Consider the following 18924-nt stretch of genomic DNA (forward strand, 5'->3'; position numbering starts at 1 on the left):
GCTACGGTTTTGGTTTCAGTTTCAATTCTAGCTGATGGCACTTGAACAGTTTGTTTTTTTTACTTTTGAAATCACAATTCTATAATAATATATACGAAATCCGAACAAATGAAAATATCATATTTAAGTGTATTTTACGACCGGGCAAAGCTAGTATATATATATAATTTTTATTTACCAAAGTGAAGCCTCATTTTGTCTGCTCAGTAATAAAATGGATACCATTTGGGAATACCAAGTTCTGTATATACTCTCTGCTTATCTCACATTGTTTCCAGTTGTCCTGGACTTCTTGTCACTGGAATCAAGGAGAACATTAGTTATGGAGTGTACAACCCTTGTTTTACAATTTAGCATGTGCCATTTGATCATCCTTGAGGGATGAGCAGATGGGTCTTGTCATTCTAACCAATGAACATCCATTTATTTATTTATATATATATTTATATTACATGGAGGTCTCCACTTATCAAGGCCCAGAAGCCACTCAGGGATAAGGGTTATTGCGTGTAAAGTAATCAATGGGATAGTGTTGTAGTATTCGTTAGTATTGGAGATTTGATAAAGTGTCTTACTTAAGGGGGCGGTTCATCAGGAATTTGTTTATGTTGGACTTGAAGATATCCAAGTTGTAGTCATGTAGGAAACAGACAAGCGGTAGAGAGTTCCACAGGTGTGCAGTTCTAAGAAAGAAGCTTTGTTCATGGAATCTATGTTTTGATTTAGGCACAGATAAAGAGTGGAGAAAGTTCTTGACAGTGGATTCAGCTAAACGGGTGTTTTTTGTAAAAGATTGGCGAGGGAGGACCAGAGATTGGAGTTCAGACGAGCACCTGCCATGGAAATAACGATAAAACAAAGACAGGCTTGCAACGTCTCTTCAGTGGGAGAGAGGTTTCAGGGAAGAGAAAAGGGCATCCCCCACTAAGCCACAAAGTCTATTTTGTACTCTGTCAAGGCAGGATAGGCTATTTTTAGCAGCTCCTGTCCATATGTGGCAGCAGTATTCCATCCTTGGGCATACTTGACTTTTATATAGATAGAGAATTGCATCAGTACTGAGATATCTTCTGGAACAGTAGAAGGATCCCACCATTTTCTCAGCGACCTTGGCAACAGATTTGATGTACGTGTTCCATTTCAGATCCGGAGTAAAGGTCAAACCCAGAAGCTTATCAAAACATGGGCCATTTTAATTGATGCCAGATGGGGATCAGAGCGTTGATGATGTAAAGATAGGAGCTTGGTTTTAGATGCATTAAAGGTAACCAGCCACGATCTTGTCTCTGTGCTTGCAGAACGGTCTCTACCAAACTACTCTGTCAATTTTTGGTCTACAGACTTGAAACTAGATCTATAGAGTATTCGGATCTGTGGAATAAAATCGATTTGGTTTTTTAGCCGGTAAAAATAGCTGCTAAGGGGTTAAAATTTATAAAAAAATAGGAATTTGAGAGGTGTAAATGTTTATCTTCTATGCATATGCAAATATACATTTATACATTTAAGTATGTTAATTTTTAAAGTTTTGGACTTAGCTCAGATGATAACAGCTATGTTTTGATTTCAATTCTAGCTCATGATACCTCAGTTATATATAAATATATATATATATATATATATATATATATATATTAACTTTTGAAATCACTACTACATATTGGCGTACAATATAGCAACTAATAGAGAATTGACTCTATAATAATAAATATGAAATCTGCATAAATTAAAATACTATATTATGATCGGGCAACGCCGGACAGCCTGCTAGTGTGTGTATGTGCATGTATATTTTTATTTGATTTCATGTTTGTTAACTATACTGCATGATTGTCAAAGAAACAAATGAATGCGTTTTTTTTTTGTTTTTTTTTATTTATTTCATTTGTTCCTGTTTCTTGAGTGTGGATTGGCTAAATTGTTGTTGGGCAAAAGAAGAATTCTTTGCTTACGGATCCCATGGATTACATTTTGGTCATTGACGATTAATCGTTACCGTCTTCTGCCAGACTGCATAAGAAACAAATCTGAACGACCTTGATTGCTAATCTGATTCCGTCAATATTAGACAATCTCTTGCCATTCCTAAGATTGAGAAGCTAACTTTCCTTTTCTGATAAATTCTTGCAACACAGTTTGAAATCCGATTCACTTTCGAGTGTTCTATTCTGCGGCCTTGCCATTATTTGATGGAGATAAAAACCAATAAATGATCTGTCTAATACATAGAATTCTCTGAGTTTCAGATAAGCCCTTTTATAGATCGATCTGAGAGTGGGTTTAATCAGTGTCAGATTGACGCAAACCTTGGGATTCCTCTTTCCACCGTTTACCAAGTTATTTTAAAATTTATCAGAATCGTTCCAAAAGAAAAACAAACAAACAAAAAGCATCAATAAAAAGCAAGAGAAAAACTCTACCGATGCCTCCACTCAGTCTCGAAAGACAAAGGATACCCCCTGTAGGGGCAGCTGTGTGTGTAATTGTGTGCAAGGGTTGCACAATCCCTAACCACATCTTTCCTGAATCAGCACTGCTTAAGTCCAGTGGCAAGGAGAAGTCCAAGACGACTGGAAACAATACTGAGATAAGCGGAAGCCACAAATAGTTACCCATCTGGTACTGGCCAAGCTCATTGTTGCTTAACTTTAGTGATCTGACGGGAACCAGTGTGTCAAACGTGATTATGCCGTATATATACTCTTTACACTTGATGGACAATCAACTAAAGATTATATTTCTATAAAAACACTGGTTCCCATCACCTAACTGTTTTTTTGTTGTTGTTTTTTTTTTAACTCACGTTCACCCCTAACAAGGCATATCGCCACTTGGATGTAAGGGGCTACTATTTGGGACCATGCCTAGGAGTGATTAACAGGATGTTGGTTTACGTTACATTTAAACTTCTGCATATCAGTACAGTCAGGGAAGCAGGTAGCAGGAAGGGAATTCCAAAGTCTAGGTTGGTTTCAGTAAAAGCATTTGGTATATAAAAATTTTGCTTTAGTTAAGCAAATAACCTCTAAAGAAATTTGACTAGAAATAAGTTTGGAAGAGAATTTCTAAAAAGTTGTCCAATAGCATGCCAACGTGTAAAATGGGTGTTAATCCGAATATGACGATTCCAATGAGATATTAAAAATAACATAACAATTATAACTTTCAACCTTTGTCAGGCATGTTGGTTGCCATCTTGGATAAGAAAGGAGAAAAGTTACTGGCTCCATAGATGGTTTCGTATTCTTGGAGTTGTTTTTGTTGTTTTGTTTTTTTTCACCGTGGTTTCATGTGTGAAAAACATTTGGTTGACAAAGGGAAAGTAATTATACTAAAATTTGACAGTAGATTATCTCCCATTTACTGTTAAAATCCCTTGTCCAACTTTATTATAGTTACCTTCCCTTTTTCTACACCGACCGAAACGTTGCACAAATAACACTCAAGATGAGAACAATAGTCTGATCAAAACAATCAGCCCTCATTTAAAACGTTCAGAACTGTAACAATTATAACTTCTATCCAGTAATGGCTGACAGAATAAGAAAAATCTACCCCTCCTCATGTATTAAATAAACAGTTCAGTTCGAAATCCTTTATAGATTCCAGAGTTTGAAAAGATAAACCTGAAGAAGTCCGGAGATTACATTGACGTAAACGTTGTGAAAACTAACAACCAAGATGAGAACAATAGTCCAAATAATCCAACTAAAACAAATTATCAATCCTCATCTCAAAAATTTTTAAACAGCTTGTTGGTCCCCCGATAAAGGTGGCATTGGACCTTGTAATTTATTCCCATTCATCCATTCGCACTTATCTCAATAATTACTCCTTGAATTTAAAAAAAATTTTTGCACAAACATTAGTCATGGTGAAAGTAAATTTTTGCTAGAACAGACTTCCCAGGACAACTCTGGTTGCCTCCTCTACAGGGCATTATAGGAGTAAAATTGACCCAAGTTATTCATCCGCTCATTTGTTCACACTTTTCTCAATAACCACACCTTAGATTTTTAAAATATTTTGCACAAACATTAGTCATGGTGAAAGTAAATTTTTCACCCATGGAGAGAGGATCCCACATGCTCGCATGTTATTGAAAATTATATCAAGCATAAAAAAAAAAAAAAATGCCATTTCACATTTTGCAACTATGGTTTTCCTATATTCATTTTTTTTTTTTTTTTTGTTAATCTGTTCATTATCAATATATCATTACCCATTTCAAACTGAATCCTTTATTTTGTCAAAGTGGGTAGATTGTTCTCCTCCGGTTAGACTTAAGTAATATCTATTTTATTCTTACTTAATATCGCAGATAGTGAAAATTGAACTTGCAACCTCTTGAAGACTGTCACTTGGAACTGATTTATGCTGACTATGATGATAGAACGAGAACAATATACCTCTTGGATTAAATATTAAATAAAATTTGAAATTGCATATAGATTTCAAAGTCCGACATAACAATTTCCGATATTATGTTTTTGAATTATTTAGATAAGCATTGATAATTCATGTTTGGATTATTTGGACTACTGTTCTCATCTTGAGTGTTATTGCACAACGTTTTGGTCGATGTAACCTCCGACCTTCATCAAGTGTATCTTATCAAATTTGGGAATGTTTCTGTCAACCTCAGGAATTTTGAACGGAACCCTTTATTTACTTTACGGGGGTAGCAAGGACCTGTGGTGCAGTGGTTAGAGTACTTGGAAAAATCAATTGTAAAAGTTATATTATCCTGAAGGTTGAAGGTTCAATTCCTAGTGTGGCCAACTGAAAAATACAATTGCGAATTATTTAAATATCCAGTGATGACTGATGGAATGAGAGTAAGGTACCCCCAAAAAGTAAATAAAAAGTTATTTTCAGAACATTTTGGTTGATGTAACCTCTGACCTTCTTCAGGTGTATCTTTTTGAACTCAGGAATTTTCACGGAATATTAAAATGGAATCCTCTATTTAATCCATGGAGGTAGTGTGTTCTCGTTTCATCAGCCATGACTGGGTAGAAGTCCTAAATAATTTGCAATTGTATTTTTTGAGTGCTGCCCGCACTAAAGATTGAAACGTCAACCTTCAGAAGAGCGTAACTTGCAACTTAATTTACCACGCATTTTTATTCATGCCGATTCCCGAGTTCGGCGGAAAGATTACCAAATTCGACAAGATACAAATACACCAGAAAAAGTTGGAGGTTAAATCAGCTGAAACGTGAAAATAACGGTCAAGATGAAAACAGTAGTCTGAAGAATCCAAATAATACCAATAAAAAATTTAGTTTTTAGGAACTTACAAATTGGTTAATGTATCTGATTAAACTTTAGCATCCCCGCTTTATTATAGATATGTTAATACGATAGCATTTGTGTTATTTTGTGTGTCATGTTTACATTGTTTTTCTTCCGAGTGACTGTCATTTAATTGACCTTCCATTTCTTTTAATAAATAATTTTACGAAGAATTCTTCATAAGCTTTGGTTTCAGTTTCGATTATAGCTGATGCCACTCAAGTCATCTACTTTTTTTCTAAATAATTTTATCAAGAATTCTTCATGAGTTTTGGTTTTGATTTTGATTATAGTTGAAAGATATATATATATATATGCATACATATATTTTTCTTCATAAGTTTTGGTTTCAGTTTCGATTCAAACTGATGCATCCAAGTCATATGGATATATTTTCTTTAGTTTTGAAATCACAATTTTATAATATCTAAGAATCGATAGGAAATAATAATATATATTCTATAATAATGCATATGAAATTTGCATAAATTATCATATTTAAGCATATTTTACGACTAGGGTACGGCAGGCATCCATGCTAACTTAGATAAATACTTTTGCAATTTTACCAAAAGAGCTACACTGAACATCCACAGAATACCAACATCAATATATTACATATGAAAGAGTCCACTGTGGAATTTCCACAGCTCCTACTAGTTTTTAGAAATAATTTAGAAATAATATCCCCTAGTGTTTTGCTTGATATTTTTGTTGGTGGCGTTATATTTTTTCGTTAATTTACTTTCAACTAGAACCTAAATACGAAACCTCAGAAGTGTAGAGTTACTCCCTTTTTCCTTTACCAAACTTAACAATTTATACATCTGAAGCCGGTTGGAGGTTACATCGACCAAAACGTCTGAATAATGCAAATAATATGAACGATTCCTGAGTTCAAAGGATGGAATACTGTTGCCACATATGGGCAGGAGCTGCTAGAAAGGATTGGCCTGCCTTGATAGGGTTCAAAATAGACCGTGGCCTGGTGGGAGATGTCCTTTTTTCTTGGCTGCAACCTCTATCTCACAGAAGAGATGTTGCGAGTTTGTCTCTGCTTTATCGTTATTTTCATGGAAAGTGTTCGACTGAGCTTCAATCTATGGTCCCCCCTCGCCAAACTTTCACAAGAAACACTCGACTAGCTGAAAACACTATCAATAATTCCCCCCACTCTTTATCTGTGCCTAAACCTAAACATAGATTCCATGATCAAAGCTTCTTTCTTAGAAATGCACGCCTGTGAAATTGTCTTCCGTTTTCCTGCTTTCCAGCTGTCTATAATATGGTTGTCTTCAAGTCCAACGTGAACAAGCTTCTGATGAGCCGTTCCACTTAAGTTAACAAATTTACCGCACTTCCATTACTATCGATTACTATATTGTCCTTTTGACTACTGTACACTCTTTAACTCTTATCCTTGAGTGGCCGATCGGCCTTAATAAGTGGTGACGCTCATGTAAAAAAAAAAACTGAGATATGTGATACTATAGGAGCTATGTTGAAGTTCAAGGAAAGAAAAAATGTATAACAAAAAAAAAAAAGAAAATAGGTTTAGCATGTAACGAAAGAAATAGTAAATAGGATTCATTACTAGACAATAGACAGGAAGATAGACACAAGAAACTTGACATGGAATGGTTGGTCAGAGTGACAGTAACAATGAACCTGAGATATATTTAGGTTTGGTTTTTGGGTACTTTAAAACTGACAATTAGTTATATGACGTTTGGCGTGGGTTAATTACAGTAAAAACAGTTTAAGGGCGGTTTGGAGTTTTTACGGCAGGCATGAAGTAGACTTAATGGCAGTTGTAAGTCAGATGGAACTATTCGTTTGACATGTGTCAGTTGAAGTTAGGATGCAGTTGAAGATGGATCATAACTTGAAACAGATGGGAAAATGAATTGATCGAATGACGGAAATGGTCTCAACAGTAGGTATAGATGTGGGCGATATATTTGTGAAGTGTTAGAGTCTGTGCTTTCTTTGTGTTTTCCTGTTTTATTTTGGTTTTATATGTGTGAGCCTGTGTGCTCCTATCGATGGCTGCTAGTGGGAGAAACGATGATGATACGTCCGTAAGAACAGAAGATGGAGAAGAAATCCGCGACACACAACATTGGGGTTGACAACTTGTCATTATTAGAGCCATGTGGTGTTACACCATCGTCAATCCCCACAACTGTTTTGGCCTTGTGCCTTACTTGTTAAGATTATGCAAATGATAATGATTTTAATGGATGAATAAAAGCTAGTATTAAAAGTCACATCAGTCAAATAAGTTGATGGAAGGGGATTATTTTGGATCAACTTAAGAAAAGCTTAGAGGGAATCCGAGTCCAATCATATCAATTCTTTAGAACTACTGAGTCAGATTTTTGTTCATCTATTAAGTTATTTAGTTCATACAAGAGTTATGGCCCTTTGCCAGATGTTTTAATTTTGCTCTTTATCAGCAATGTCAGGTATTTTTCTTTTTATTTACTATTTTTCATCCTAAATAAAGCATATTGCCACTTGGAATGTAAGGGGCTGCTATTTGGGGTCGTGTCTAACCACTGACTGCGGGGAGTTGAGCGGCGAGATGTTTGTTTACATTACATTCAAACTTCTACATGTTAGTATAGTCAAGGAAATAGGGAGGAAATTCCAAAGTCAAGCAGTCTGAGGGAAAAAACTATTCGAAGACTTTCCTCACATCTAGGGACTTTAGCAGTGAAGGAGTGCGATTTTGCTGCTTGTCAGGTTAGTAGGGGATATTTACGTCAAGGGGGGCACAAGTGCGATAAGTTCATCAGAGCACATTCTATTACTTGTAAAACAGGCATAAGGATGTGACATTGCAGCGATGGGGCAGAGATTGGCACTTGCGTTTCTTTACTTGAAAAGAAAAACATCTTATTTATTTTTCATGTAGTCTTGGCTAGCATTTCTTAACCGTTTTTCGTTTACTTTTGTCCACCTGGGTTGTGTTGTTCATACAAGTCGAAGATACATTCTCGACATTCAGTCCAACAATTTTTGAGTTGGTGGCGGTGCTTTTGTTAAACTGAAGTATGATTCTATGCAGTTCTAGGTTCACCTCCCTGCCAGGCTTTACCTCTTTTGAGAAGGGGTTTATTGCTAATCACCTGAGACACGTTTACTAGGTACACTGATGGGATTGCTCAGGCATTCTTTGTCGGTCAGAGTGCACATGTCTCTTACTAGCTTTTTAATCCTCACTTCATGATCTTGTCACATCTCATTGTGGGTGTGAGATAAACATGGACCTTTATCATAAATTACAAGAAAATCTTGCTCTAACTCCTAACCCTTAACCTTTAACCCTTATAATAAACTAACCTGGGTGCCCGGCATTGCCTAGATGTTTGGAGGTATGTGTTGTGCAAAAACAAAAAAAAAAAAAACTCTGTGACGCGAAGACGGAAAAATTGAAAGAAAACCTGATATGTTACCACCTCACTATGACACCACAGGAAGTGAAAAGCGTTCAAATTTAGCAATGTCAATCAAAAAGTTGTGAACTAAATAATAATTACATTAAGAGTTGGCGAAGAAATGAAAGCTGGCCTGGGGCCAGTCAAGCTTTCTCTTTTGGTATTTATTTTCTTCCACACAAGGTAGTTTCCCCAAAAAAACACTGGCAGCATCCAAATGAATAGCAATTGTCTGATATGAGGGTTTTCCCTCACAGTGAACAAAGCTAAATGCTTCTGAACGTTCCTGGAACGAAAGCCAGGAATCTGCCTTTGCTTTTGATCAGTTTCGCTTTCATACGAAAAACATGAGAGAGGAAGGAATAGTATGAATTTTGTAAAAGTCGCTCAAATAAAAGATAGGGACGACCTTCATTCGCAAATCGTAGATATTACAATCTAGAGAGTATATAAAAAGTTCTAAAAATTAGCCCCCCCCCCTCTCCAGTAACCATAGTATCGCATTCACATTATGGGCAATGCTGTTTAATGTTGTCCTTTGATTTAGACATTTTTTATTTACAAGAAAATATATAGCTGCACTGATGAGCTGTGAAACAGCGAAACAGGACTGTATGTGGATGACTATAATGCTCCCTATCTTGGGTTGAGCATATCGGGAAGTGATATACAAACTGCCATTAGCGTATTAAGCGACGCTCTTTGTGTAGACAAATCGAGCGGAGGCATTTGGACGATGTCAAAACATCGGCAATTCATTACCTACACAGCAGCAGCCGTATAGAGCAATGGTGAGAAGCCATGACTGTCATTTGGGTGGTCGGGTTTAAATCTTGGCTTGAGGCAGTTGCCTGTCTAGGCCCACTGATGAGCTGTGAAACAACGTATGTGGATGACTATATATTAGTGTTGGGACGATTAATCGGAATCGGAAAAATTGATGCCTATTTTTCGATGCTAAAACGATTCTTTTAATTGTATTTTTTTTGTATTTGATTTTGTTTAAACCCAAATCTTCCATGGCTGGTAATAATAATAAAATAATAAATAATTTATTGATTTTAAATTACCATTAAAGCTAAAATCGATAGCTCATCCTCCACAAATGCATTTTGACGTTTCTGAAAATATCTGCACATTTAACATGTGTTTTTATGAAAATCAGCGGAAATAACAACCTTATAGTTAAATAATTAGAGATTTATAAAGAATCGGAATTGGTAATTGTATCGGAATCGGGAAAAATATTGGAATCGTCCCATCAGTAGTGCTGAGTCAAAAACAAAAAATTTCTTTTATGTATTCATTTTTTTTTTTTATTATTATCCTCATCTTCATAGTTCCTTTAAATCGGATAACATTTCTTTTTTTTTTTTTTTTTTTTTTTTTTACCGTAATCAAGGAAAATTAACAACTCTATAGTAAAATATTTAGAGAGTTGTAAAAAAAAAAAAAAAAATCGAAAGCGGTAATTGTATCAGAATCAGAAAAAAAAAAATATTGGAATCGTCCTATCACTAATATATAACTTTTCCTTGTCAATTGGAATACATTCCATCTTTACCTGTATGTAGCCGAAAGATGACAGAAATCTTTGAGGGTTAGGGTTTCATTGCATCGATGAAGTGGAAACTTGATGTGTCTCAAAGCAGAAAAAAAGAGTCGTGGATATATTTAGAAGATGAGAAAATAGATAAAATCAATAAGGTTCCAAGGTGCGGCGAGGGGGGGGGGGTGTAGTAGGTTCACCAACTTCGAAATTAGATGCTCTTGGAGTAAGAGTAAGCAACTCTACCATGTTTTTTTTTATTTTATTTTATTTCAATCCATTCATCTACATACGTGCATCTGTTATTATACTAAATGTGAGTCAATCAACGTTTCTTTCTCTAAGGCCTTTTCCCTCATTTACTTTAATAACACAAAATACATACTAAAATCTACATTAGTTCTTGGATTGAGCTATATTTGAAAGAAAACAAAAACAAGTGAAGCATGCATGGTCCCCATGAGTGAACGGAGGCATAAAAAAAATGACTAAATTCAGCACCCCCTCCCTCTCCCATTTGGCCTCCAAAGTCTCCAGAGGATGTCAAATCCTGGTGAAAATGAACAAACGGTGCAGTTTTAGGCTTTAACATATGTAAATTTGAGTTCTGCACCATGCAAAAAAAGAAATGAAAGTCCATCATTTGCCCCCCCCCCGCCTCCATTCAACCCAAAAAGTCCCCAAGGCCTTAACATATTTAAATTTGAGTTCAGCTCCATGCAAAACTGCTAAGTAGACATACAAAGAAAATTTTAGACAAATATGGTAAAATAGTCCCAAAAATGGAGTGTTTTTATTAGCCCTAAAAGAGCCCCTGGGGCACACCCAAGGGTTATCGTAAAGTATAGACAAACAAAATTATATAGAAATCAGTTAGTTACAACTTTTCAGAAAGTTTTATAAAAATCCAAGGCATCAATTTTATTTTATTTTTTTAATAAGCACAAAATGTCAATTTTAGCCATTTTAACCCGAAAGGCACCCCTAGGGGAACAATCAGAGTTTCCCCAGAAAATCCATTCTGTTACTTTTTTAATCATATCATGTTTAATGTTTGTGCAAAATTTCAAAAAATTCCAAGGCGTAGTTATTGAGAATAGTGTGGACAGACGAACGGACGAACGGACAAGGGTGAATTTACAGGTCTACTCTCCTTTTGTCGGGGGTGGGGGGGGGCAATAAATATTTCACTAGTTCTAATTAGTCATGATTTATATTTATCTGAACAAGCCACTCATCTCTCTCCCAGCTTTCTATGTAATTCTCTATCTTTGCTCTCATATTTCTTAATATTTCTTTGAGCATTTAGAGAAAGAGTGAGTTTTTTTAACCTTGTCATCGAATTTACATGTGTGCCTGTACAAACCACAGACATATATGTAAATTAGATAGCAAAACAATAAATATTCTTACTTCTATACAACAATAATAATGACATTAATAATAATAGCTTGTATATATTAACCCTTGGTCTACGATGGTATTTTTATACACATTATCTACGATGGGTGTTAATTTTTTCATCTATATATCTATAAAAGTGAACGTGTCTGTCTGTCTGTGTGTCTGTGTGTGTGTCTGTCTGTCTGTGTACATTTCCCTACGCAATAACTCTGTCAATTTTTAGTCTATAGACTCCAAATTTGAAATACCGGGTACTGAGATTTGGGAAAATCGATGTGACGGGTGTCAGCCAGAAATTTGGCTGTTAAGGGGTCAAATTTCAACGATTTGACCTTTAAGAACTCTACCAAACTCCTCCGACAATTTTGGGTCTAGACACTTGAAATTTTAGATATAGGTTCCTTGAACCTGGATCTAACTTAATAAAGTGATTTGAGCCCGAAACTATAAATTTTAAGGGGTCATAATAGGGGTCAAATTAAAAAAAAAAATCTACTCTTTTTTTTTTTTTTTTGCTCAGCATACACCTCCAAACACCCGGGCAACGCCGGGCTGAAATGCTAGTATCATATAAAATCAAGTCTAGGGTCTTTGAAAAAGAATTTTTTATCAGAAAACGATACAAACATTCAAACATGGGTTTGAAGCATGGGTTTAATTCATTGATTAATGCAGTTAGGGAAAAAAAGAATTCCATAGTCCTTGAAGACACCATTGTTGCAGTTGTTTGTTCCTATTTACAATGCTTCCCCACGGGACAGTTAGACACCAGGGTCGTTTTTTAACGTGGAGAAAAGGTACAAAATTAAAAATTGTCTCAGTCGTGAAGGATATCTCCTCCACTGAAAGAGAACGAGAAATGTAAGTGCCGCGTCTGAAGAACAGATACTACACTTTGATCTTGGCCAAAACAGTAAAAACTAAGTGTTAAAAAATTAGCTAGCCAGCATAGCCTAAGGGTTAAGAAAGAAAGACACACACACACACACACACACATTCTCAATTTATAGATATATAGAGAAGAACAATTGGAATTAAATTCTGTAAATTAAAGTTTACAACAATTTATTTTTCTATTTTAATTGGAATTCATTATTGAGATGAGTATTTTTTATTAATTTTATTTATTGCGGACTACATGGTGACCCAGAAAAAACGGGCCCCACCTCTAATTAGGCCCCGTTTCTTAGCGTTTTGTCCGAATGAAATGAAACTTTGGTCATAATTAATCTATTATATTCGAAACATCACATCAAAACACAAGGGTCTTTGGCCTTTTTTTCTTTTTTTTTTTTTTTTCCGTTCTACAGCATAAGATGGCCTCTTGTTTTTTTTTGTTTTTTTTTCTCCGTTCTACAGCATAAGATGGCCTCTTGTTTTTTTTTGTTTTTTTTTCTCCGTTCTACAGCATAAGATGGCCTCTTGTTTTTTTTGTTGTTTTTTTCTCCGTTCTACAGCATAAGATGGCCTCTTGTTTTTTTTTTGTTTTTTTCTCCGTTCTACAGCATAAGATGGAGATGGCCTCTTGTTTTTTTTTTTTTCTCCGTTCTACAGCATAAGATGGCCTCTTGTTTTTTTTTTTGTTTTTTTTTTAGGTCACCCTGTATTATCCTCATCTTTTCTTAGTTGTTTCACGACGTTTCGGCCAACTATTCCTCTGGCCTATTACCACCTGACGAAGGACAGAGGATAGTTGGCCGAAACGTTGTGAAACAACTAAGAAAAAGATGATAAAAGTCTGCAATAAATGAAAATTAATTTATTTTTCGTCATAATTTTTATCAGATTTCATCCATATGATTCCTCTCCAATTTTTAGTATTCAATTTATGTGCTAACTAGCAAAATATATCGACTACATATGAATATCATGTTGCTAAATACGTTTCCTCCGAGGATGTGACCCATTCATTGAAACTCAATAGAATAAGGAAACAGCTTTAATTTCTTTGTACTCCTTGTTGAAAAATGAATTGTTGTAAAATCTATTTTACAGAATTTAAATCCAATTGTTCTGTATAAGAACAGTTGGATTTAAACGACTATGTTGAATATTGAGTTTTGTCATCTAATTGGGATTGTCATATAAATATTAATACTAATATTTATATTTGCTTCAATTTTACAAATTTATTTAATTTGTAAAATTAAATTATATTTTTTTCTTGAATATATATATATATATATATATATATATATATATAGAGAGAGAGAGAGGGATAGATATATATCTAATATATATATATATATATATATATATATATATATATATATAAAGTTAATTTAGTATACAAACAAATGGCTACACATAGGCATACATGTTTCAGCGAAAACCCAGTAAGGGAATCGCTTCGTCAGGCCAAGGAGAGTTGTCCTTGGCCTGACGAAGCGATTCCCTTACTGGGTTTTTGCTGAAACATGTATGCCTATGTGTAGCCATTTGTTTGTATACTAAATTAACGTATTTTGGCTCTGTCTAAACATTGAGCACTCTTTTGGTAGACACACTTAATAATTACTACCAATACAATATATATCTATATATATAAATTTGTCTGTAGAGACCTGTGAAAATTGTTCTAGCATTTGATTGGTTCGTTCTTGTAACGCGTGGTTATAAATAGAATCAGCCAAATTTATGAGACATACCCTCACGTGATGCTAAAAATATTGCAACATGGCCTGTTTACCAGAACACATTCAAATTAGTACGTCATCTATGTATCTGGCCAAAAAAAAAAAAAAAAAAAAGCAAACAAAAAAAGTGACAAATATTGAACGATCTAATAGTATTGCTAGTATCATCATTATTATCATTTTGATTTTTCCATACTCCTTTTTCCACCTGGGTAATTACGTTTCATCATTGTCAGTTGTCACTTATGAAAACGATTTTGATTATATAGTCGTTGTGGTGTCCACCTTAAGGATAATAATGAACTTTTTTTGCTTGATATAAGAATACACCTCTTGGCATTATGCACGAGTCATGCACACTTTTCTTTCAGACTGACGTATAACCATGCTCTTTATTTGTTATATTTGCTTTTTTGGACGCCTGACAAAGGAGGGATTGGACCTAATAATTCACTCCCATTCGTCCATTTGTTCACAGTTTTTTCAATAACCACGCCTTGGATTTAAAAAGATTTTATTGCAGAAACATTAGGCATGCTGAAAGTAAATTTTTTTCGCAGAAACGGATTTTCTGGAATAACTGGTTGCCTCTTTCGGGGCCATTATAGAGGTAAAATTGTCCCCAAATTGTTCATCCGTTTGTACTTTTCTCAGTAACCACACCTTGGATTTTAAAAAAGTTTTGCAGAAGCATTAGTCGTGGTAAAAGTAAATTTTTCATTTGTGGATGTACGGCATGTTTTTTTCTTTCCAATATAATGTTTCCACTAAATAACAAGTCTCAAAAATAGTATTATGCAGAGTTAGGGTTAGATGTCCTTTTCCCTTCCCTGCAACCTCTATCTCACAGAAGAGATGTTTCGAGTTTGTCTCTGCTCTATCGTTATTTTCATGGTAAGTGCTCGAATGAGCTTCAATCTATGGTCCCCCCTCGGCAAACTTTCACAAAAAACACTTGTTTACCTGAAAACACTATTAATAATTCCCCCCACTCTTTATCTGGGCCTAAACCTAAACGTAGATTCCATGATCGAAGCTTCTTTCTAAGAAGTGCACGCCTTTGGAATTGTCTTCCATTTTCCTGCTTTCCAGCTGACTACAATCTGATTGTCTTCAAGTCCAATGTAAACAAGTTTTTTGATGAGCTGTTCCACTTAAGTTACCAAATTTACCGAATTTCCATTACTAACGATTACTATATTGTCGAATTGACTACTGTACACTCTTAACCCTTATCCTCGAGTGGCCTCTGGGCCTTGATAAGTGGTTATACCTATGTAAAAATTAAAAAAAAAAAAAGTCGAAAAATCCAAGTTCAGACTCTGACTCTGTAATACTATGATATTTTAAGATGCTTATAGATTTTAAATATTTGTTTACAGTTTTAATTATATTTTCTTTCACCACATTTTTTCTTTCAGGGGGCCATTTAGTGTAGTCCGAAGATGTGTACATCGTGAGAGTGGGCAGCAGTTTGCCGTCAAAATTGTAGATGTTGCCAAATTTACATCCAGTCCAGGACTTAATTCCGAAGGTGAGTCTTTTCTATCGGAATTTTTTTTTTTTTTTTAAATTTCTGATCCATCCTTCCTCTTAATTCTAAAAAACAAAATATTTTATGAACTAATTTGCTTCCCACTTGTTTATACAAATAAAACCAGAGTCTTACTCTGCTTTAGACTCCAGAATTTCAGATCAGATTTTAAGCCCGTTCCACAGCAGACATCCTAACTGTAATCTCTGAACGTATATACCATTCACTGGACAAAGCCGGGGAGGGCAGAGCGGTAGCTCTAGATATATCTAAGGCTTTTGACAGGGTATGGCATGAGGGTCTCCTCAGGAAAATTAGATGATACGGTATCACTGGTAGAATACTAAACATAATTAAATTCTTCTTAGATAAGAGAAAAATCCAGGTTGTCCTCAACGGTCGTACATCTAAACAATATGATATAAATGTGGGAGTGCCCCAAGGGTCTATCCTTGGACCTCTGTTGTTCCTAATATTCATAAATGACCTCCCTGACAAAATTGCCTGTGAGATGGGTATATATACTGATGACACCACACTCTATAACAGGCACGACAGGAAAACAAATGAACAGATATCTAAAGAAATGGCAGAAACACTAGCGGATGACCTCCTACCTGTAGTGGAATGGGGACAAAAATGGATGGTCACATTCAATGCTGCCAAGACTAAAATTGTTTCCTTCAATAATTACAAGAAACCTTTTCTACCACCAATAGCAATGGCCAACGACTCTTTATTTGAGAGTACATCTTTCAAACTCCTTGGCCTAACGTTCACAGGAAACATGAGTTGGAACAATTACATTGAAAGCATTGCCAGGGCCGCTGCAAAGAAGGTAGGCTCTCTCTACCGTGCTAGAAAACTACTAACACCTGAAAGCATACTGTACCTCTATAAGGCCACCATTCGCCCATATATGGAGTATTGCTGTCATATTTTGGCTGGTGCATCTGCTACTAGTCTCTCGCTCCTAGACAAGGTTCAAAAGAGAGTCACCAATCTGATAGGCCCTGAACTAGCATCTAAGCTTCAGCCTCTGTCCCATCGACGAAATGTTACATCCCTCTGCCTGTTCTACAAGTATTTTAATGGAGAATGCTCTGACAAACTGCAAGCACTTGTGCCCCCACAATGTAATCACCCTCGACAAACCAGACAGGCAGCTAAATCCCACCTCCACACAGTAGAGATCCCTAGATGTAAAAGATCTTTCTACTCCAGTAGTTTCTTCCCCAGAACCACTAGACTTTGGAATTCCATTCCAGGTTCTTGCTTCCCCAACTGTACTGACGTGCAGAAGTTCAAGCGTAACGTGAACCAACATGTTGCTGCCCAAATCCCTACATAGTACCCCAGTAGTTGTTGCCCCTGATAGTAGCCCCCTACACCAAAGTGGCAATGTGCCTTGTTTGGGGTGAAAATGTAATAAAAAAATTTTTTTAAATCAAAACAAATCAAAGTCAGTTGCTAATTGACATTGCAACGAGATGTTGGAATTATCAATGTAATTTTAACTGTGATCATGTTACACTACTGAGAAAGTTGTAGGAGTTGTCTCCCTTTTGACAGCTCTAGATTTCTGCTTATTTTTCAGTGATGTAAGGGTTTAGGATACGGTCTCTCTCATGTCTGTGTTAAAACTAAAACATGACTGTGCTAATTAATTTCTCTTTTTGTCGACGCCGATATGACTTCCAGTGTGAATCTAATGTAAAATAAACAATGTATGTTTTTTTTTTTTTAATTCATAATTAATCAACACAAGATGTGCCACAGGGCCAACAGATGAGGAAAACTGGTCAGGCATGAAAATAGCCATGAACAGTTAATGTTCTTTAGTAGTGGCATCTTAAGCAATCAGTATTAAATTAGCAGTACACATGGACGATAAAACATTTTGGATAATCACAGATTTCAAGGGGCTTCTGCTAAAATAGTCATATTTTACAAACCAAAGCATTTTAAACCCTCAAAATACCATTGTTTTGTTCGAAAATGAATATACTTTCCAATAAATTAATAAATAATAATGTACATTATATATTTTTTCGCATTTTAAGCAAATAAAGTGATTAAAAACGGCAATTTCAGTAAGATTTTGTCAAGACTCCCCTCCCTCCCGAGTTGTAAATGCTCATACCGTGTTTGTATTTAGAATTTTGTCATGAAATTTGGAAACTAACCAGAAAAGATGTCACTTTTAATACTTTCGGGTGTCCGAAATACTTTTGACGACTCATTTTTTTTGTTGTGCTAACAAAAAAGAATTCAGTATGACAATTATTGAAAATTTTGAAAAAAGTTTTCTTTGAATACCCACTGTTAAATAAAATCATCTTTTTACTGTTTTTATCCATTAAAAGTATAATCGTATGTTGTTTTCTCTTGTGGTAGCTCGCAATTTAAAATCATGATACCCAGAAAAAAAATTGTTTTCAGTTTGACTTCAGTTTTCCAGATCGATTTTTTTTAAATTGAAAATCTGATTATAAAAATATTTTCTTACATGTTTAGTTAAAGCCATTTTGTTATCAACCATATAAATATTTTTTAAATTTAACCAATGGTCAAATTTTAAAAATATTTATATGGTTTCAACAACTGAAAATGTGAAATATGATTTTTTTAGTTACGTGTACTAGCGGCACAAGGCCAATCAAAAGTGTGGGAATTATAAGTGTCATTGGTCATCCTTAGTCACAAATATTTAAAATTGTCTATCAGTCTCTTAACTCGGTCACCACAATACCACATTCATTCTAGGGGTGACCTATTTAAACTAAACTCAAATCTGAAAATGTTTGTATTCAAACATAAACATTTACAGTAATAACATTTCATTGGTGAGAGAGTGGGAGAGCAAACAGAAAACAATGAAACTTGGTTAATAAGGCCTTCCCAACCCTTTCTAAATAAATAGATTGTCCACTCTTTTCCGGTTTGCTGAAAACAAGCAGGTCAGTCTCTAAGTGGGAGTGGGATGTAAGTGTGGAGATAGAACTATGGCGGGGAGTCGGAAAGTGGGCAGAGTCCTTCCAAGATGAGTACAAATGGGGG

At 35.3% G+C, this 18924-nt stretch overlaps 1 protein-coding gene across 24 annotated transcripts in view; it reads left to right on the forward strand.

Annotated features, from left to right (window-relative positions):
• LOC145263089 (peripheral plasma membrane protein CASK-like) overlaps positions 1 to 18924 on the forward strand; it is a 1377184-nt gene that overhangs the window by 271536 nt on the left and 1086724 nt on the right. For all 24 annotated transcript variants that reach the window (XM_080119970.1, XM_080119992.1, XM_080119972.1 and 21 more), the window contains one exon: positions 15752 to 15864. In XM_080119970.1, the coding sequence (XP_079976096.1) occupies positions 15752 to 15864 (113 nt within the window). The remainder of the gene's footprint in view (positions 1 to 15751; positions 15865 to 18924) is intronic.

Source organism: Euprymna scolopes, chromosome 38, assembly GCF_053919585.1.
Source record: "Euprymna scolopes isolate OS-2025 chromosome 38, ASM5391958v1, whole genome shotgun sequence".
In the NCBI taxonomy this organism is placed as follows: domain Eukaryota; kingdom Metazoa; phylum Mollusca; class Cephalopoda; order Sepiida; family Sepiolidae; genus Euprymna; species Euprymna scolopes.